Genomic DNA, 22,898 nt, shown 5'->3' with positions numbered 1-22,898 from the left:
GTGGCCAAGTTTGACTTCCCAAGGTACGGGCACAGCTGACGCACAAGTTTTAATTGTGTGAACGCTCCCCTGGCCACAGTTGCCACCTGGGATTCCAGGCTCAGTTATGAGTCCAGGAGGACCCCCAAGCTGCGAACCTGTGCCTTCAAGGGGAGTGTAACCCCATCCAGCACAGGTTGTGACCCTATACCCTGTTTGGCCTTGCGACTGAGCAGGAGGACCTCTGTCTTATCTGGATTCAACTTCAATTTGCTCGCCCTCATCCAGACTATCACAGTGGCCAGGCACCGGTTCAGGATTTGGACAGCCTCTTTAGCATCTGGTGGAAATGAGTGATAGAGTTGGACGTCATCTGCGTACAGATGGCATAAAACTCCAAAACTCTGGATGATCTCACTCAGCGGCTTCATGTAGATCGCCATACTCTTCACTCCCACTTTTACTTGAAAGTTTGGTGTCACATTCCTAGCTGAGCTCAATAGTTCCTAATTAGGAGTGTGTTTTTGTTTTTACTCCGCCCCAAGAATTCCTAACAATTAGCCAAGCTAGATGGGGCTTCTGGGAGTTGAAGTTCCCAAAAAATCTTGAGGACCAAAAGTTTGGAACCACTGGGAGACATTGGGCCCTTCCAGACTGGCCCTATATCCCAGGTTTTCTGTTTATCCCAGATTATCTGACAGTGTGAATTCATATAATCCAGTTCAAAGCAGAAAACCTGGGATCAGATACTGGGATATAGGGCCTATCTGGAAGAGCCCATAGGCTACACCAGGCATGGGCCAATTTGGGTCCTCCAGGTGTTTTGGACTTCAACTCACCCTATTCCTAACAGCTCCAGACAGTGTGGACTCATATAATCCAGTTCAAAGCAGAAAACCTGGGATCAGATCCTGGGATATAGGGCCTATCTGGATGGGCCCATAGGCTACACCAGGCATGGGCCAATTTGGGCCCTCCAGGTGTTTTGGACTTCAACTCGCACTATTCCTAACAGCTCCAGACAGTGTGGACTCATATAATCCAGTTCAAAGCAGAAAACCTGAGATCAAATCCTGGGATATAGGGCCTATCTGGATGGGCCCATAGGCTACACCAGGCATGGGCCAATTTGGGCCCTCCAGGTGTTTTGGACTTCAACTTGCACCATTCCTAACAGCTCCAGGCCCTTTCCTTTCCTCAGCTTAAGTGACTGAGGGGGGGAAAGGAAAGGGCCGAAGGCTGTTAGGAATGGTGGGAGTTGAAGTCCAAAACACCTGGAGGGCCCAAATTTGCCCAGGCTTGGGCTACACCTACACTGTAGCATAATCTGACTCCCTCTTAACTCCTATGGGATCTTGGGAGTTGTTGTTTTCCAAGATCTTAAGCCGCCTCTACCAGAGTGTTGGTACCTGGTCAAACTATAACTCCCTGAGTTCCCTAGCACTGTAGAGGCAAAACAACCTGGCACCATTTTTCCCTGCCATGACTCAATGCAGAGGCTTGTAGTTTTATGAGGCACCAACACTCTTGGGAAGAGAAGGCATGCCAAAGTACAAACTTCGACGGTCATTGAGCTATGGCAGTGAAAAGTGGTGTCAAACTGTATTCCTATGAGAAGCCATTGTGTGGAGAAGTGGCAGAAGAAGAAGAAGAGGAAGAAATTCCCTCCTTTCCCCCTCCCCTCAGAGGCAGCTCCTTTTTTGAAATGAGGGCCTCGCGTGCCTTCAGCAGCGCAGCCAATCACCTCTCGAGAAGGAAGGGCGTTCCGGCCAATCACAGCGTCTCCTGGCGCCTGGCGGTTGAGAGCGGCACGCGAGGCGTTTGGCGGAGAGGAGCAATGTCTGACTGGGAGGACGAGGGCGACGAGGCCGAGCCCCGCGGGACGCCCTCCTTGCCCGAGTGGCGCCCCAAGGCCACCACGGCCCCTCGCGAGGACCACGGGGAAAGGAGCAGGGGCGGCCACCGGGGCGGGAGAGGGGCCCCGTGGCCGTCGTCGAGAGGAGGAGACCCCGCGGGAGCGCCGCTCTGCTTCTTCCTGGACAACGCCCTGGTCGGCGCCCTCATAGGTAGCCATGCCCCAGGGGCGCCCACCCTGCATGGTGGCCTATAGAATGAATATGCCTTCTTGTCACTGCTTCAGTTCACTGCCCTGGCCCCATGCGACGGAATCCTGGGAGTTGTACTCTGCTGAAGAACCACCACTCTTCCACAGAGAAGGGGAAAGACCTTGCCAAACTGCAGCTCCCAAGATTCCGTGGCCTTGTAAAACTGCAGCTCCCAAGATTGTGTGGACTTGTAAAACTACAGCTTCCAAGATTCCACAGCCTTGTAAAAAATATACCTCCCAATATTCTGTGGTTTTGTAAAAACTACAGCTTCCAAGGTTCTTTGGCCTTGTAAAACACCAGCTCCCAAGAGTCTGTGGCCTTGTAAAACTATACCTCCCGAGGTTCTTTGGCCTTGTAAAACCCCAGCTCCCAAGAGTCTGTGGTCTTGTATAACTATACATCCCAAGGTTCTTTGGATTTGTAAAACTACAGCTCCTAAGATTCTGTGGCCTTGTAAAACTACAGCTCCCAAGCGTCTGTGGTCTTGTAAAACGATACCTCCCAAGGTTCTTTGGCCTTGTAAAACCCCAGCTCCCAAGAGTCTGTGGTCTTGTAAAACTATACATCCCAAGGTTCTTTGGCTTTGTAAAACTACAGCTCCCAATATTCTGTGGTTTTGTAAAACTAAAACTCCCAAGATTCCACGGCCTTGTAAAACTACAGTGTAGCTGCAGTCAGGGTTACAAAGAATTAAGTCCCATTGAAAGCAACAGCAGATATTCTGCAGCCTTTAAAAGTTTGGGATTACGAGTGGCCATTGCCACAAAGTTTCAGGCACCTTAGGTCCATGGGCCGGTATAAATAAACGTTTTAAGAAAACTCATGCTGATTACACAAAGTGGTGAAATGGAAATTTCTAACAAACTTATTTGGACTGAACTCAACCAGAATACTTATACAGTAGACTTTCAGTTGACTGGCATCCATGTGGATTGCAATTTCTGGTTGAATGTAATTTCTGGTTTAGAGTTACTATTTTTTTAAAAAAAAAAAACCTAGCTAATACTATACACCATATTATACCATATCATGAACTCAATATTGATATAGTAATTGAAAGCTAATTAAAACATAGAAAGACCAACTTAATGTAACACATTTTGTATATTATAAAAAACAGCTTTAGGAATGTAGCATTGTGTCTTTGATTTTTTTCTGGTTGCTTGAGAGTTCCAGTTGCTTGAGTTCTGGTTGTGAGTGAGCTCTACTTGGGACCCTTCCACACAGCCCTATATCCCAGAATATTAAGGCCGAAAATCCCACATCTGAGTGTGGACTCAAACCCAGCTCAAAGCAGATATTGTGGGATTTTCTGCCTTGATATTCTGGGTTTATAGGGCTGTGTGGAAGGGCCCCCAGTTCAAAGCAGATATTGTGGGACTTTCTGCCTTGATATCTTGGGATATAGTGCTGTGTGGAAGAGCCCTTGGTATTAGCTTTTTAGACTTTAGTTCTGAACACACTAGATAAGAATGAAGGTCCTCTGTACAGAATGGGAATTTATTTCTAAATGAACATTCACAAGGTTACACCATAGGTAGCTTAGGTCAAGAACCATTGAGAGATAGAGGAAAGAAAGTGTAAAGGCATAGTAGCTCAGCTCTACTGAAAGGAGTCCCATAACTGTTTCCCTGCAACCTTGAAATCAAACTCAACCAAACCCATGCAGCATTGTGTAAATTAATAAATTGTACACAACACCCTTGGTACTTGCTGTTGTTTGGTACCATAGGTAATGGATGTTCAAGTCCCATTATATAGTGGGCATATAAAATGGCAAAACCAAGAAGGGAACAATATTTTCAAGCTGTGGATTGTGGAATGAGTAAATGCCATATCTGGATACGGAGGGGTGACAAATTTCAAAGAACATTCTTACTACTGTGCATAATAACCTGATACAGCACAAGTATCCCCCCCCCCAAAAAAAAAACCTGGCAGTCAGTAATAAAAAATAGGACTAAGATATACTGTATGTGTGTTTGTGTATGTGACAGACGAGATTACTTATGCCCTAGCATAACATGGTGAGGAATAATAGTTGGGAGGCTGCATAGTGATGGGAGTTGATCTGTTAGTAGAGCAGGACTGCATAGTGTGGTACAGTTCAGTTAACAAGTTACTTCAAAGACCAAGAATGTTGACAGATTTAAGAAAACCATTCCTAACTACAGTGTGTATTTATGATCAAGTCTACTACAGTGTATTTATGATCCAGTCTAAGATCCTAAAATCCTCTTGGGTGTTTTAGCTTGGCTCTTCTTTCCACATGGAGATAATATGTGTGAAGAAAAGCTTGTTCATGCTCATGTACAATAGTTATGCAAATACTGCTTCACTGTGGCTCTGTGAGCAAAGTGGTTTCTGTAAACCATGAGTCATAGCTTCATTTATTGTACAGTGAAATATTGACTAGGAACTGTTCACCTAGGAACCCTAGGAACCGTTCAGTAGTACTTCTAAAAATTTTAATTTGATATTTCCATCTTTTATTTATTTAACAATGTTTGCACTTTATCAGCAGATGTGTGCACTGTTGTCTCCCCCAATTTAATTTATTCCCATCGGGATGTGGCCAGATTTTGTAAATGTGTTAATTCACTTTTATAACAGGTCGAGGTGGATCTACAATTAAAGAGCTTGAAGATTCATCAGGTTGTAAAATAAAGGTGAGAGGTTTGTATTTATATTTAAAATGCAATATTTTTTTCTTTTCTTTTCTTTTTTTTTTTTTGCTTTTGTGATTTTGCAAAAAAAAAGTTGTGGGAAATAATTTAGCATTGAATTATTCCTTTTTAATACCAAAGGAAAATAAATTTGCCCTTCTTTAAAGGAATAAATCAGAAAGCTAATTAGAATATAAAAGTAGTAATAGGATCTGCTTCAAGGGAAGGACAACTCCCCATTTAGTCCATGAATCGTTACCAAATTATCCCTCCATGAAGCTTAATTTGAACTGTTGAATGACCTCTGAGTTTGATATGTTTAGAATTGTCCTGAAAGGGAATTTCAGAAGAGAACTTCTATTATATAGTTATCCATCAGTTTAGTGATACTAAAGTTATAATGAAAATTATTGATGCACCACACACCGCAAGAATTCTTTTTTTCTCCCTAAAAACAATCTGAGTTGTGCAGATTTACTTACTCAAGTAAGATAATCAATGCATTGTCCATTTGATTTTGGAGGCTACCATTTCAGTTGCTACAGCCTAAGTACATAGACAAGTTATAGGTGCTTGTGAGGCCAATCATTTGCCCTCTCAGGCTAGTGAAAGAGAGTTTACATGTGGAGTCCAGAATTTGTAAATCCATCATTGTTTGAGGGGTGGTGCTAAGTACTAGTCAGAGAGGCTGCTGCCTCTCTTGTAGAAGCCCGTTCTGAACTCAAAAGTATTGGGAGAACAATGAATGGAATATTTAAACTGCTTGTATCATTTTAAATCCCTCAAGAGCTGTCAGAGAGAGGAGGGTGCAGACTTGTTCTTTGTTGTCTCAGAGACTAGTGGTTTAGAACATCATTCTAAACCCATCCCAAACTAATCTTCAAGGCATCTTTCAGCTTCTAATCACATATTTAAAGAATTTTAGAAAGTGGGTTCTTTTGTGTGGTGACCATGAATTCACTTCAGCCATAGGTTTTGGGAGCTGTGACATAATTGTGATTTTGTAGTAAGCTGGCCTTCTCAGCTGCAAAGCAAAAGTTAGCCCTTCCTTCTTTATTGTCCCAATCATTTCCTTTAAAAAACCTAAAAAATTAAATGTAGGAACTTCAAAGGTTTGTGGCTGCACCAAACCTCTAATATCTATGTCTCATGTTAATGGAACATTTCCTTTTCTTCTAAAGCAATAACATTTTTAGAACTTCCTGTTAATGTAGGGGTTGTTTTTTTTTGCATTGTTAACAAAAACTGTTAAAACTAAATCTTGCCAAATAAACACAGTAGAAAAAGTCTTGACATTGCAAAGTTCTCATTTTTAATGAATTTGTTAAGTGTCCATATGAATGGTTCAAGACTGAAAACCTGGAAGTCCAGAAGTGCAGGTTCAAACCTCTAAATTCTCAGGGCATCGCAGTTCTTAATTAAATAGCAAGCAGGTTTAAAGATGGGGAATGTATGGTTTGAGAAGGATTATGTCCCCGTAGTTGCAGTAGTAAGCTAAATTTGCTTTGAGGTTTCTCAAAGCATGTTTGAAAAGCCTAGGTGTAATAAGAAGGCATTATCCCATTTCAAGTAAGATAGGTTTATGACAGCGGAACCCATTTTAGAAGGCTTAGAATCATAGAATAATAGAGTTTGAAGAGATCATGTGGGCCATCTAGTCTAACCCCCACCATGCAGGAAAACACAATTGAAGTTTCCCTGACAGATGACCATCCAGCCTCTGTTTAAACGTTTCCAAGGAAGGAGCTTGTGTGGTAATGTCCATAGACATAGCACTGTAGAGTTTTAAGAAACACTAGGGGTTGGGCATAAAGAATTTAGGGATAACTTACGGTATTCCTTCTAATGTTTGATCCTTATACTAAAGTGAAATCTAATTTTTAGATTGTGCGGGGAGATTATGAAGCTGAAGTAAAAGTATTTGGAGGTAATGATAAGAAAAGGAAAGCCAAAATGCTGATTGATGATCTTATTGAAAGATCTAAACAAAGCAGTGCAGGAGAAATGTGTGTTAAAGGTAAGAATCTTAAATTTGGGGTGCATTTTGTGTTTGAACCTCCTCTGTTGCCTAATCCTGCCACTTTAAAATTCAATAATAGTCAGTAAATCAGTTCTTGAGGTCTTTATTAATACAGAAACCGTTTTGAGATGATAAAGGATTTCCAGAATGTAGAACTTTCTTCATGATGTGTCTAAAAATAAAACATTCTTTTTGTTATGATTATTTTGATGTTTTATACTGTTTTTTATCGATGGCATTGAATTGTTGCCAACACTGTGAACTGCCCTGAGTCCCCTTTGGGGTTGAGAAGGACAGTATACAAATACCACAAATAAATAAATAGTCTTTGATGGTTCTGATTAAACCTTTCATCTGAAAACAACCTCAACTGTGTAATTTAAACTGAACAGTAATTGACACAAAAATGTTATATCATATCTGCACCTGTTTTTTGTTTGAACAGATTCTTTCAAACATCAGCAAGATGGAAGAACTTACCATAATGAAAGCTGTTCTGGAGCTTTTAATCTTAAACAGTCTATTAACTGGGCCTCTCTTCGAGAAAATAAAGCTAAATATGAAGCTATGAAATGGGCTGGTTAGTGTAACATTTTTAAGGAATTTCATGCGTTATTACCGCTTGTCATTTGCCTTCTAAAAGAACAAAGCATGTGTCTGCTTACTGAGTGTGCCTAATTTATTATAACTCTGTGGTCTCTGGTGACTGGTAAAAGCAATGTGGCCAATTGCAGTGGCCTAGGAGCCAACTTTCTAATCCTAGAATTCTCCAGGGGACTGCAGAGACTACCAAAACCCGAAAACAAAATACAAAGTGGAAAGCATTAGGAGACATTTAGCCCAGGAATCACGTGAGCCCCTCAACGCACATTCTGTCTCTTCATGAGGTTCTCAACCCTCACCTCAAACATGCACCCACATGCTAAATTGTTTTCCCAGATGCTTATAGGGACACAAGCGATCATAGCCACCAGAGAGTTTTTGGTTCATGTGACAACATTTCAGCAAGCTCTGGTGTTTTATTTGTATTTTAGAGTTTTCTTTCCATAGTCAGCCCTCCCATATCCACGGGCTCTGGACTAGTGGATTGTGCCAACAACACATTCAAAATAAACAAGACAATTCACAACATACGAAGCAAATGAACAAGATGTAGGACTAGAAAGAGGAGCCAAGCTGGAGATTATCAGAAAATTTATTAATTGACAGGTATCCAAAAATAGTGCTTAGCACAAATCCATGGCTCCCACTATTTCACAGACCTTCAGTCTCTCTAATTGATCATCTGTGGATTTTGGTGTCTGCAGAGGGTCATGCAGTCAATCCCCAAAAGTTATGACGAGTCGATTGCATTTTTTATCTAGTGAATGAATCTCTCTTCATTTTTAAATACAAAGTTTTGAAGTTTCAGTTACTAAAATGTTACGTCATTTAAAACTATTCATGGCTTATTGATTTCATTTCTTTGGGAGAGCCATACATTTATGTTTGGTGTATTTGTTGTATGTTTATATATCATATATATACTTTATAACCAATTCTTGCAGGTCTTGTTTGAACTACATCCTTCCCGAAATAGCCTGTTTGCATGGAGGGTAACAAGATTCTTAAAAATTGCTATGTGAACAAAGTTTATTTTTGCCTCTTGGCTATTATAGAAAAGTATCTAAATCAAGTATCCAGAGTTTTTTTGTTTGCGTAAGCCTCTCATCTTCTGAATGGAGTGTTCCTATTTTCACAATGCAAGGAATTGTCACATTGCCGGCAAGATTTTCAACTCCATCAGCATTATTATTATTATTATTATTATTATTAACTTTATTTGTACCCCGATAGCATCTCCCGAAGGACTCGATGCGGCTTACAAAGGCCAAGGCCACGAAACACAACACAAACAATATAACACCAAAAGCAAATTAAAAACAATTAAAGCAATATTAACGACATGCAATAGACAATATATCAAGACAAAATAAAAACTGGGCCGGGCCAGAGTAGTGGGTACAGGATTAAAAGTGCTGATGTGGCAGGAGGCATACGAGGATTATTGGCTAATAAGATGGGAATGTGTTTTCTTTGAATATTTTAGCAGTAATTTTTCATTTGATTTTACTAGATCTTCCTCCACTTGAAAAATGTTTTTATAAAGAATCACCAAAAATTGCTTCTATGTCAAAAGAAGAGGCTGATAGTTGGAGGTAAAAAAAAAAATGATTTGGAAACTTGTGTACTGTATTGGATATTACAGTGGCTTGAGGGTGGGTAGGTATACTAGCATATGGAATTGTGGGAGATATATGTACAACTTCTTCGGTTATTTTTGAACAGTGTATATCTGTTCTCACTGGGAGTAAGTGGTTTCATTGGTTTTGGTTATACCATGATGTATTATTTTTAAATTGTTGCAAAGAATGTATAGAGAGAGAACAGAAGGATTTTTCTTTATTCTGTAATTAAAAAGTCCTCAGAAATACTGACATTTCTAATCCAGTTTGTGTGTAATTTTCCAGGAATTGATAGATAATATTTCCCTATTAGTGGTATAATATCATTTCTTGATGTCTTTTGAAGAAAAGAAAACAATAATATCACTTGTGATGACCTGAAAGAGGGTGAAAAGCGTCACATCCCCAATCCCATCTGTAAATTTGAAGATGCTTTTAAACATTATTCTGACATCATGGCAAATATAAGGAAAAATGGGTTTCAGAAGCCTACTCCAATTCAGGTATCTTAGTGTTATTTAGTTTTATTTTTGTAGTAACTCAAAAACTATAGTGTTTAACTTTCAGCACCTCAGTATTCATTTCATTTCTGTTTTAGGCACAAGCTTGGCCGATCATACTTCAAGGATATGATTTGATTGGAATAGCACAGACAGGTACTGGGAAGACATTGGCTTATCTCATGCCTGGATTCATACATTTGGATTTACAACCAATGTAAGAACTAGAAGAATATGTTTTTGTGAGGGGAAGGGAGTGTTTATATTAACTCTGTAAGAGATCTAAAATATTGTTGAGTGTTTCTTAAAAGAGACGTTGCAAAAGGATAAAACAATGTCTGACCAATGCTGCTATTGACTTCCATATTTCACATTTGTATCTGTTTTTTACATTTTATCCTGCTGTTCCTTACCAATTGATGATGGTAATAATTTTGATTATTTCCCATCTGTCTTGGCCTGTGGGTTTAGGCAACAAAGAATAATGCATAATATCAGTCAAAAAAGCACATGAAATCAATGAAACCTTCCTCTCTAGTGATACGTCACCATCCATCATTGTATCCATCATCACAAAAACTATTTAAAGTCTTCTATGACTTCAGTTCATCCGCTCCCATTCCTTAGACTTCTGATTGTGATATCGATTACTCAAGCCTCTGAAGAATTGCAAATGCAGAATTTGTGGGTTTGCTTACAAAACTTTTCCAATCTTCTAGTCCAGCAAGGGCAGCTGTTGGAAACTAGGGGGCACCATTACCCCCTTCCAACACAACCCCCTCCCAACTGTTTGCTCCAAAATGTCCCTCCCCCCATACACTCTATGGGACATTCGCAGGGATACCAAGGTGCTTGTTTATAAAGCTATTGTCCTCCCAACCCTGCTATACGCTTGCGAGACATAGACAGTGTACAGACGTCACATGCAACTCCTGGAGCGATTCCATCAGCGCTGCCTCCGGAAAATCCTACAAATCTCTTGGAAAGACAAGCAGACAAATGTCAGCGTGCTGAAAGAAGCAAAGACCACCAGCATTGAAGCGATGGTCCTCCGCCATCAACTCCGCTGGACCGGCCATGTTGTCCGGATGCCCGGCCACCGTTTCCCAAAGCAGTTGCTCTACTCCAAACTCAAAAATGGAAAACGGAATGTTGGTGGACAGGAAAAGAGATTTAAAGATGGGCTCAAAGCCAACCTTAAGAACTCTGGCATAGACACTGAGAACTGTGAAGCCCTGGCCCTTGAGCACTCCAGCTGGAGGTCAGCTGTGACCAGCAGTGCTGTAGAATTTGATGAGGCACGAATAGAGGGCAAAAGAGAGAAATCTGCCAAGAGGAAGGCGCGTCAAGCCAACCCCGACCGGGACCGCCTTCCACCTGGAAACCAATGCCCTCACTGTGGGAGAAGATGCAGATCAAGAATTGAGTGCCACCGTCACCTACAGACCCACCGCCAGAACACCGACCTTGGAGGAGCATCATCCTCGGACTACGAGGGATCGCCTAAGTAAAGTATGGGCTATGTGGGTATTTTAGGCTCAAGAGTGACATTTTCAATATAGAAAATGACTGAAACCCATTGCTGGTTTGCTTCCAGCTTTAAAATGAGACCTTCCTTTGCTTTAAAATGGCCCAGGGCCCCAAATCAAGTAAAATGTTTCCAAAATACATTTGGAGGCAAAATGGGGCCCTGAGGGTCCCATGCTGCTTGCTCCTGCTCTTGTCTAACTTTGAGTTTCTGGTTATATTTCCATGGCTGTTACCATCTTGCTTAGACATGGAAGAACATTTTCATGGGACTTGCACATTTTTCTAAGTGTGCCTATTTAAATATCTACTGGTGGTATCCTGCCCACAAGATAATGTAATGCTGCCATTCCCCTCTTAAACTAAAAACACGCCCAACCTACTTTTTCTCCTGTGTTGGTCCCAAAATGATAGTTGTTGTAATAATACTTAGAAATCCATTTTTCATACCTATCCTGAATCACCATTAATCTAGGTTATTTGGCTTGCGCTGCTTTAATATAATTCTAGCCAAATCTGAGGTTCCTTCTACACTTCCATATAAAATTCAGATTATCTGCTTTAAATTGGACTATATGGCAGTGTTGTTGTTCATTCGTTCAGTCGTCTCCGACTCTTCGTGACCTCATGGACCAGCCCACGCCAGAGCTCCCTGTCGGCCGTCACCACCCCCAGCCCCTTCAAGGTCAGGCAGTGTAGACTCATATAATCTAGTTCAAAGCAGATATGAATTATCTGCTTTGATGATCTGGATTATATGGCAGTGTAGAAGGGGCCTAAATGATCCCAGTTTGCAGTTTTCTTCTTTTCCTTTAGAGTTCTCTCCATAGTGGATTGTGAATAACTACAAATGCCCTTAAGATTATTTCCTTGGTGAATTTGTGCACTTTACTTTCCTATATAAATGTTATTTGAAGGATTCTGAACTTTTTGCAGACCTAGAGAAAAACGTGGTGGACCCGGTATGTTGGTTCTTATTCCCACTCGAGAATTGGCTCTTCAGGTTGAAGCAGAGTGCTTGAAATATTCCTACAAAGGAATTAAAAGGTAATATTTACCATATCCTTTATTTATAGCAGGAATGTTATAAGGTAGTATTTATATCTTTCTGTTTCAAATGCACAGTCATTTACTGGTTGACAACTATTTAACATCTAGAAATGTATGATACAATGGTTGTAACTATATGGATTACAGAAGACAATAGAAACTACTGCATTTAGAGAGTTTAGAGTTCTTCACTGCATTCTGGTTTTCAGTGTTAAAACTCTGTTTCTGTTTTAAATTAAAGGCGTACCTCAGTTAATAAAACATATTATTAGAAACTCCTTTTTATAGTCTTTTTATACTTGGACAGTGCTCCCCCCTTTTTTTCTCTTCCTGTTGTCTGGCTGGAGCAGTTTTAGCATCATCAGCCTTGGGAGTATGGTGAAGGAGGGCTGAAAAAGAGACGTTAAGCATCTCGTTACAGCAGTATATTTGTAGTAAACAATGAAATAATATGTATCTATAGCAGGCAAGGTAAAAGGCAACTGACTACTAAATTACATACTGAGCATAGATGAACAGCAAGAGAGAAAAGGGAGAAAGCCAATAGTGTTGCCTACATGTTGCCCCCAATATGTTTTTTTTATTAAAATAGAGAACAGAAAAAAGTGGAGGCTAGTAAAAGAAAAAGCATAAAAAAACAAAATGGAAATCAGAAAAAAGTGGAGGCTAGTAAAAGAAAAAGCATAATTGGATGACTTTGGGAAAAGCTTTTAAGTGATCTCTACGAAGTTTAGAATGTTTTTGTTTACATATGCAAAGTTTACATGGGCTAGTTGTTTCGTGTACTATAAATTTTAGTTTTGGATAAAATATATTCTGAAACATATTAAATTACTCTTAGCTTTTGTTGTGGAGGAAGCTATCCTTATTTTTACCATGTTATTTCTGCCCCCGTATTAAATTTTCTATTAAAGAAGTAATAGGAGCCATAGTGTTGTAATTGTATTCATTTCTCAAGCCAGTTAAATCTTCTTTAATAACCCTTTTAGCATTAATTACTGACAACTTAGCAGTACTTAAAACATTTTTTTCAGCAAGATGTTATTATGGTTGTTCAAATTCTGTTCCCTTTACTCTTATTTAGGGAAAAATAGCCTTACCTTCCTGACCTTTATGACTCACAAAAATAGTGATCCCTCACTTATCACAGGTGTTCCGTTCCAGGACCACCTGTGATAAGTGAAAATCCACGAAGTAGGGACGTTCTGCCCACTCAAATGGGCAAAGTGTCCCTACTTTGCAGCTGCCTCCTCGCCACCTCCGCTGCTCTCCACCTCGGAGGCCCCTTCCTTGCCAGGCTGGGCACCCAAGTCTGGCACCCAGCCTGGCAAGGAAGGAGCGGGGACCAGCGGAAGTGGCGAGGAGGATGCTGCTGCCGCCGATGCCCTCTTTGGCAGCAGCCTCCTCACTGCCTCTTCTGCTCCCCGCCTTGGAGGCCCCTTCCTCGCCAGGCTGGGCACCCAAGGGGCCTCTAAGGCGGGGTAGGGATGCTCTGCCCACTTGGCAATGGCCTCCTCCTCCTCGCCGCCTTCACTGCTCCCTGCCTCGGAAGCCGCTTGGACACCCAACCTGGTGAGGAAGGAACGGGGAGCAGCTATACAGTGTTCCCTCGCTGCTCCCCACGAAACGGTCCGCAATAAGCGAACCACGAAGTAGCAAGGGAGCACTGTATAGGTGATTTTGTCTATATAGTGCACATATGACAGGTACAGCACTGAAGAGAAAAATGTGAGCTGTGCTATGTACCCTTTATACCCATGTATAAGTCTAGAAATGTTAATTAAAAATCAACCCCCCAAAACCTGGCTTGATTAATGTATGGGTCATTGTGTGTACTGGACCTTAACTATTAAGAGGAATCATTCCCTTCTCTGAGTAAAGTGGCAGAAATTTGTTCTGGGATAACCTAAAAGAAGCATCAATCTCTTCTACTCCCTTTGCCATGGCCTTTTTGAATGCCCAAGAGAGACAATACTGGATGCAGCCGGGACACCTTGCCTCCTAAGGTGGCGTTGGTGCTTTCCTTCTCCAGGGATAACTCATGGATCAGTTGAGGAATGACTCTCAACTTTTTTATGAGTCATGTCAAAATCCATAATTTTGGCCCCCAAACCTGTTCTTGACTTACATATACGGTTGACTTAATATATGAGTTCATACAGTATGTGTGTGGAGATCTACAGTTACAGGTGTGCAACGTTTTAGTGAAGCAATGTTTATTGTAAAATATTGTGCAGCATACTGGTACAGTTTTAATTTACAGAGGCTAAATATTTCACATTCTTTCTAGTATTTGCATATATGGTGGAGGAGATCGGAGAGGGCAGATCAATCTTGTTTCCAAAGGTGTGGATATTGTTATTGCTACTCCTGGTAGATTGAATGACCTTCAAATGAACAACTTCATAAATCTGAGAAGCATTACATACTTGGCAAGTAGTCAACATTAGTACATTATGATGGGAGTCAGTAATATGCAGATAGAACTAGTAGCAAAAAGCCACATTGTAAAAAGTTCATGTTTATGGTAAGTTAGCTGAAACCTTGGCCTTTTCTAGGCTTTGTCATTCTCTTTCCCAAATTATAGTTTTTTCCATTCCACTCCTTTTATGGTTGGTCAGCATCCTGTCAATTGAGCATGTGTCTTAGAGCTCTTTTGGGAATAATGTTATGAAAGGGGGTTTTGTACTTTCTCAAGCATATTGATTCCTTGGGTGAAGATGGTCCTGGTTAGGATGCATAAGGATCAATGCTCGAAGAACTGAGATCACTATTGGTATAAGTGAAGCCTGCAAAAATATTAAACTGTTTATAGAACATGGTGTTTCACCTATAACCAATCATGCTTTCTTTCAACAAGTTTCATGCTTTTTGCTCCTTGCCATTAACTTTCCAAACTGTTCCCCTACCACAGGTCATTATTATTTGCCTACAGTCTATTCAGATTTGGGGGGTGGGGGTCTTTCCCTATGTCGTCATCCCCCCCTCAAAATAATGTATGGTGCCTGTAAACTCCAAGCACAGTGCTATCCCACATGTTAATGAGTAGTGAAGTCTGCCGGATATGACCGTGTGTGGGAGCATATTTTGTATAACACACTCATGCACAATAAGTATGTACTTAACTATACCTAAGTATGTTGAGTGCTACAGAACAACACATTAATAACATGATTTAGCCAACATCTCTGGCAACAAAATGTCTTATCTTTGTCAACTGTTGGGTCAAGGAAGAAGCTAACATTTATCGATGACTCTATCAACTCTAGTGTGTAAGTACCGCATAACTGGTTCAGTGAGATATTAGCATAGGAAAGAGTGGTTGTTAGATACATACTTCACGGCACTATCAATATAATACAAGATGTTAGTAGCTTAATTTTTTTTAAAAGATGCTTAATGGTTTAAATATTCCCTTGTTACTTGGTATGAACAAATAATACAATGTGTTTCACTTCAACTGACTTTTGATTGGAAAATATATTTGAACATAAGGTTCAAGTTAAGTAATAACAGAGACGTGTCCATTAAACTTCACGTGTCTGATTCGCAGTATTTACAGTGCATCTTAAAACTTCTTGCGGAAGTGAATAGGTAATATGGATACTATTGAAAATAACCTAAAGAGAGCACGCACATAAAATAAAAAGTATATATACTCTTTAAGCAACACTTTTGGCATTTAATATTTTGATGCTGAATTTCAGAAAAATAGTCATTTATAGCCCTGGAATTCTCAGTGCTTAACTGTTCTTTATCACAGGTGTTAGATGAAGCTGACAGAATGCTGGATATGGGATTTGAACCACAAATAATGAAGATTTTATTAGACATACGTCCTGACAGGCAAACAGTTATGACCAGGTAGGCATCCTTTTAATAACAATGAAGTATAGTGCACATTACTTTGGTTAGAAGGGCAACAAACAAATATTTTAAAACAATATTTTAAAATCAAGCACAATCTTATAAAAGGACCCAATTTTCACAAGAAAAACCCATGTGTTGCACCACTGAGATGACTGAATTAGCATGAAGAGAGACATGTTCAATTTTTCACCAAACCTTGAAGAGACTTTGGATTGGTAAGCAACTGTCAATATTAAACTGTAAAGATAAATTGGGGATAAGCAATGGGAATCCTATAATGCTGCCCTGAGCTCACGAGGAGGAAGATAGGAAATGGGAGTAAAACAATATAATTGCTTTCATGTAACAATTTGATCAGTGAGATGTAAAGGCATGCATAGATAATCAGCAGAATAAGGTTTTAACACTTTGAACAGCTTGTATCTTATTGAACCCTTTGTAGCAAATCTGATTTGTAATTGGCTTTTGAACAATTTCTTTGTTCATTTCCACCAGTGCTACATGGCCAGATGGCGTGCGACGTCTTGCAAAATCATATTTGAAAGATCCTATGATTGTATATGTTGGTACTCTTGATTTAGCCGTGAGTTACTTTTTGTTGTTTTGGACTAAATTAATCCTGTTTTGTTTTGTTATGTGAGGTAGGATGGAGAAGCAGGAGGAGTGTGCGGGTCTCTGGGGCAGATGGAGGAAGTAAAATGGAGAGGGAAGGAGGAGAGGGTCAGGACAGGCAGGATCCATAAAAGTGGTAGAAAGCAGGAGCAAGTGGTGGCTCTTACAAAGAAAACATCAGATGTTATTTATACCTAGTCAGTTGTTACTCAAATTGAGACTACATTTAAGAAAGCAGAGAAGGACTTGCAAGTACAGCTGTTATCTAGACAAGATATTCAAATATAAAACATGTTATTGAATCCCCAAATGGGGGTCATCTGTGCCATAGTATTTCTGATTTCTTTGTATGGTTGTAAAAAGAACGACAGTGAGGAAAGCCAAAAAGAACAGCAAGTCATTTGAAATGTGTTACTGGAAGAGAATTCTAGAGATACCATGGACTGCCAAAAAGACAAATGTGTCTAAGACAAATCAAGTGAATTATCACTAAATTCCAAAATAAACTAAGGCTGTCATATTTGGACATATCAAGAGATAGTTTGACCCATTGGAAAAAATAATGATGTGTGGCATACTGGAAAGCAGTAAGAAAAAGTAAAACTCCATTCCAATTGATTGATTCAATTTTTTAAAAAAAACTTTGACCCTGAGTAAATGAGACCTGAATAAAACTAAAGATAACTTGGGCCTTTGGAGGCCTTATAGGTATTGACTCGCCATAAGTCAAACCAACGTAATGGCACAAAACAAGATTCTCAGGTTGGAAAGACTGCTAAAATTGACATCTTGAATTAAGTAATACTTCTTTATCTCCTCTAACCTTTATGTATGGGTTATTCTGCTCATGCACAGCCTATTGACAGAAATTTATAGAGCTGAGCAGTCTTATTAACCCCAGGCCAGCCAGAAATTACATTCAACTCCTACAGATAGGGAAGGACAGATGCTACAGCTAGGAAGACCTTCCACAGTTTTTCTTAGAATGCTATTTGAACAAATGTTTGAAGTTGCCTTGTAATTGTCTTGGAACTTGTATTATAAATTACTAGTACTATGGGCTGACTTTTAATCTACCTGTCAAGTGGCTTGTTTGCATGTACTCATGAAATGGTGGTCCTCATGCTTTTCAGTTTCAAATTGCGGAGTAATCATTTTGAAACAAAACGTTGTCATAATAGGATACAACAAAGAATTACCATGGTACTCCAGCTAGGATAGAAATTTCACCCATTTTGCTTCCGATACATTATGAGAAAGCTATAGACCACCTTATGTTCACTAGATGAGCCTGCATTATCCCTGAAATGTCTTGGCCCCTATGTAAGGCCACAGCATTAACACAAAGGCATGAATACTTAAAATTGTGTGCCAACCCAAACTGAATGATTGGTTCTTAGAGTTGAAGGATCAAATTTCAACTGTGCACATTTGATTTTAGATACATATTGTTGATTTTTCACTATGCCCTCACAATCCTGGAGTATCAAAGGAGCTCTTACCTGTGTTTCACACATCCCATCCTTCTTTCTTGTAATAATAATAATTAATTTTATTCTTATATCCCATCTCCCTGAAGGGACTCGGGGTGGCTTACAGAAGGCACACAGTGCCTAAAAACAACACATTAAAAACATAAAAATGAGGCACAATATAAAATACAATAAAGTAAAACACAACACATGCATATTATTTATTACTCTGTTTTGATCAACTTACTAAATTGAGGCACTCTTCAGTCCTTGCATACAAATCTAAGATCATATTGTCACAGTTTAAAAATAAAGTATGTTAAGTTTCATTCACATCTATTCGTTAAATTTGTTTTCAGGCTGTAAATACAGTTGAGCAAAGAGTGGTAGTTATTCCCGAGGAAGAAAAGAGAGCATTCACACGTTTCTTCATTGACAGTATGAAGTCTGAAGACAAGGTCATCATTTTTGTGGGCAAGAAACTTACGTATGTAGAAGATATGTAACACAAACTTACTTATGTGGAAGATATGTAACACAAATATGCCTCATTAGTAACAAATGTGATTTGAAGCTGTGAATCCTGACTTATGATGAGTAAGCCATTGGCCATTTTGTCCTCCACATTGCTTATTCTAGCACCAATATATGTCTTTTTTCCTGTTGAAGCTATGGATCAACCTTGGGATTTTCTATATGCAAAACATATATTTTTTTTACTTCTCCGATTAGTGCTGATGACCTGTCAAGTGATTTTAGTCTTCAGGGAATTCCAGTTCAGTCCTTACATAGCAATAGAGAACAATGTGATCGTGAACAGGCCTTAGAGGACTTCAGGAAAGGTAAATTTGGAATTGATCAAAATCAGTTGTAACTTATTAACAATTAATCATAGCATCTTTCAACTATGAATAAAGATGATCATGTATCAGATTGTATGACGTTTTGACAAGTATGACAAGGAAATAATTGCTATTCAGATGTTTTGTTGCAGCGTGTGTAATATGATCTAGCATCTGCTCTTTTTCTGTTGGTTTTGAATGTCTTGTAGAAAATACACCTATCATATTGATTAAGCTGTTGTTATTATAAGACTCTGATCACTACACTTAACTAACAGAGCAAGCAATGTTTACTCATATTATTTTAACAGCAAAAATATTTCTCTAGTCTACCATTCATACAGGTTTATGTTCCATATGAAAGTTGTACATTTCCAAGTTCAACACTCTTGCTAAGTTTAGAGGTATGCACGTTTATCAATTTACTTGCTCTTATTCTAGGTAGAGTTCGTATCCTAGTGGCAACTGATCTAGCTTCCCGAGGGCTTGATGTACAAGATATCACTCATGTTTTTAATTTTGATTTCCCTCGCAATATTGAAGAGTACGTTCACAGAGTTGGTCGTACTGGTCGAGCAGGGTAAGTTGAATAGTGATACAGTGTGTTAGAAGTTAGTTCTGCTTCTTGTTCATTAAAATGCTTTTCCTTGTGGCAGTCACCATGTCAGGAGCATCACCAAACTGGCAGCCCTTTCAACAAACCTTTTCAACTCTCTCTCTCTCTCTGGTTTGATCCAGGTTTCTTACTTAAAGTAAATTCTCTATTTCATCACACCCAACCCAGTTTTACCATCTTTTTGTCCTCACCCAGTCTACTTCCTAGAAAAACAGTGGTACGAACTGTATAAAATGGAGCTCTAAAATCTGTCCATGGCATACTAGGCTATTTAGGAGAATGGAGATTTGTCCACCTTTCTGGGCAAGGTCTCCCTATCTACACTTGGCGGGTTAAGGCTTGCATCTTCTTAGCTTGTGACTTGTATCTTCTGGGCCTTTTTAAACCACAAAATCTGACAGCTCATTCTATCTGGCCAGTGATTTCTAGAAGAAATTTGCAGAACTGCAACTTGGTGCAACTTCCACCTTTACAAAATATTACAGATTGGATAAATCTGCCTTTGCTAGGACCTCCTTTGGCAGACAAACATTTCAGCAAGTTATCTTAGATTTATTTAATTTCTTCTCACTGTTCCTCGCAAGATCTACACCAATGGGATAATTTATATCTTAAACAACTTCTTCGTTGGCTGGGAATAGCACATTGAGAACTTATCATGAACATCCATTCTAGCTAAGAAGAAGGAGTCTTCCAACGCCATCTATGGTTAGCAAGGCTTCCTTTTTGGAGATCCTGTTGTCTTTTTTCTTTTTTCTCCGTTTAGAAATGAATTGAGAAGGTGCTAGAGATCCACTACGAAGTACTTTTTAAAACAATAATAACAATCAATCCCTTGTCTTGCCTGGGATAAACCTTTTCTTGGATGGCTTCTTCTCCTTAACTAGAATGGACCTTTACAGTAAATTTCCAACATGCCAATTTTGTATGAAGACAAATATAACCTTCTTTTAGACAAAACCAAAATATTAGCATTATTTTGAATATGAGTAAAAAGAGCCAGAAAAAAATGCATCCCAGTGCCACCTGCACCATTCATGACCTCAAGTGAATGCAGCTGTAGAAAGCTCATGTGATCAGAAGCCTACCATAACAAGTTTTTTAGTCACAGGGAACTCTGTAATTATGTCCATCCAAATGTGTGGTCATTGCTCCTTTGCATTTCATGCATTTCTACCCCGCCCGTCTCCCCCTGAAGGGGGACTCAGGGCGGCCTTTGAGGATCTCCAGTAAATTGGGGAACTTGGGAATGGAGGAGTTAGGCCTGGAGAATGCATCCCAGGCTTTCTCCAGTCATCTTCAGAAAAGAGTGTCTCTTAGCCCCTCCCTTTTTTTCATAGACGCACAGGAGAAGCTGTTACACTTGTGACGAGGAATGATTGGCGGGTTGCATCTGAATTGATTGAAATTCTAGAAAGAGGAAATCAGGTATTGTCATATCTGAGCTAGTACTAGACCTGTATGTGTTTGTGTCCATTGCCATTCCCTACACATTTTTGCCATCATACAAATAATGAAAGAATCTTTAATATTGAAACGTAGTTTTCAATATTTCTTAATGGTCTCTGTGCCTCATACAAATCAGTTTTCACCTCTGCACAGAGAGCTTGGTGGGAATCCCAACCCCTTTATCTACTGCACATGTTCTAGCTCATCAAAGCTACTGTTCCCTGAGTTTCTCTCCATCTGCTCATAGAGAACATGTAACAAAAATCACACAAAATAGTATTAATAATAGTAGCTGGCATAGTTCAACAAGAAATTGTATATTTTTATAACTAAATACAATCTTAAAATGGGGGCCTTATGAACATAATTTCAACAAGCCTATAGATTATTTCTGCAACAGTGAGATAGTAGGCATGATAAAAGCAAAATACAGGCAGCCCCCGAGTTACAAACATCTGACTTCCAGATGACTCATTGTTAAGAACAGGGTGAGTGAGACAACAGGAAGTGAGAGAAATCTACGTCTTGGAAAAGAAATTCACTTCTGGAAGAGTTACAATGGGGGAAAGGTGTCTCCACGGAAGCTTTATCACCAATCCTTGCTTCCATAAGAAGCTAAATGTTCAAAATCTGATTTTCACAGGGACAGAAAGTGAGGTGATATCTTCTGAACAGAGCCATAGACAGCAGATAAAACACAGGGGTGTTCACCCTTCCCTTTGTTATCCAAAGGTGATATATTAAAATATACCTGTTCTGACTTACAAACAAATCCAATTTAAGAACAAACCTACAGAACCTATCTTGTTTGTAACTTGGGGGCCACCTGTGCATTTAAAATTCTACAGTTAACAAAAAGTACATTTTAGAATTGAATAAATAAAGTCAAATATGTGAATATTGAATGGAAACATGCTGAATGATTTGGTTATGTAATTTTATCAGATAGTTCCAGAAGAACTAATTTCCATGGCTGAAAGATACAAGCAATTTCAACTGAAAAAAGAAATGGAAAGGGATTTGGTAAAGCCTCGTGGTAGATCAAGGAAAGGTTTTTAATCCATTGAAGAGATTATTTGAATACAGTGAGTTCCTGTGAAAATGCTAGTAATAATTTAAGTCAACAATATCAGTCATGAAGCAATAACATGTGGGGAGACAAGATACTTTAATGGGGTACTTGATAAAGTAACCATACTGTAACTAGTTACCGGGTTGGGAACTGCCTGTGATTAGATGAGAAATACCTGAGAATCTTGTATGTGTTACCTTAAGTATCACTGTAGTAAATATAATCTGAGAATAAGATATAGTGCAATATATTTTGGCACCAACTGACATCCATGAATTCCATCTTCTCACTTTCAGGGATAAAAACTTGCACTGAAAACAATAACTGTAAAGTCATGTGTTTTGTATCCATTTGTATACCAACATCTTAGTACATTCAGAAATAATAAAAATGATGCTAAGTTGTAATTTTTTCACATTTCTTTTTTGCTTCAAAATAGTATATTGCAGTACGCTTACTGTGTTATATTGCAGGTTTTGATACATTTTTGTTGGGAGCGAAGACTTGATATTTTTGTTAATAGTACAAAATGTTAATTCTTGTTTCATAGGTTATGATTCTGTTCAGATAGATGGGATACCTGTATTTCACACAATAATGTTGGCAAACGTTATGGTAAAGTTGAAGAGAAATAATTGATAAACAACCCCTTCCCCAACTTTAATTTAAAATGAGACCTATCTTTAAGTGTGTACAGCCTGTTTTATTGGTTATGTGTGATATAGTGATATACCCAAAGCTAATGATTCCCATCTTTAGATTAAAAATGGGTCTATTAAAATGTGTAGAAAGTTGTAAAGTAGTATTTTTAACTTGTTTATTTTGAACTCTTACAATAAAACTGAATATTGGAAGAATAAAGGAATCATTTTCATTTGCTGAATAAAAAT

The 22,898-nt window shown here is 39.2% G+C and overlaps 1 protein-coding gene across 1 annotated transcript; it reads left to right on the top strand.

Annotated features, from left to right (window-relative positions):
• Positions 1–1,555: 1,555 nt before the first annotated feature.
• On the top strand, positions 1,556–22,897 carry DDX43 (DEAD-box helicase 43). The gene is made up of 16 exons (XM_060772893.2): positions 1,556–2,045; positions 4,701–4,756; positions 6,638–6,770; positions 7,219–7,353; positions 8,890–8,971; positions 9,345–9,501; positions 9,597–9,715; positions 11,962–12,072; positions 14,366–14,507; positions 15,839–15,939; positions 16,441–16,528; positions 18,389–18,516; positions 18,762–18,871; positions 19,313–19,451; positions 20,828–20,915; positions 21,882–22,897. Exons 1-16 carry the CDS (start codon positions 1,556–1,558, stop codon positions 21,993–21,995), a joined length of 2,193 nt encoding a protein of 730 aa, XP_060628876.2. The 3' UTR covers positions 21,996–22,897.
• Position 22,898: the final 1 nt, after the last annotated feature.

Source organism: Anolis sagrei, chromosome 1 (genome assembly GCF_037176765.1).
Source record: "Anolis sagrei isolate rAnoSag1 chromosome 1, rAnoSag1.mat, whole genome shotgun sequence".
NCBI classification, from domain to species: domain Eukaryota; kingdom Metazoa; phylum Chordata; class Lepidosauria; order Squamata; family Dactyloidae; genus Anolis; species Anolis sagrei.
This window is presented reverse-complemented; position numbering and strand designations above follow the sequence as displayed.

Excerpts from the sequence above, each read along its gene's own strand:
- DDX43 (XM_060772893.2), top strand. The coding sequence starts at position 1,556 with ATGGCAGTGAAAAGTGGTGTCAAACTGTATTCCTATGAGAAGCCATTG. Across the intron at positions 18,517-18,761 it reads TTTGTGGGCAAGAAACTTAC|TGCTGATGACCTGTCAAGTG; the intron begins GTATGTAGAAGA and ends TTCTCCGATTAG. Across the intron at positions 20,916-21,881 it reads TTCTAGAAAGAGGAAATCAG|ATAGTTCCAGAAGAACTAAT; the intron begins GTATTGTCATAT and ends TAATTTTATCAG.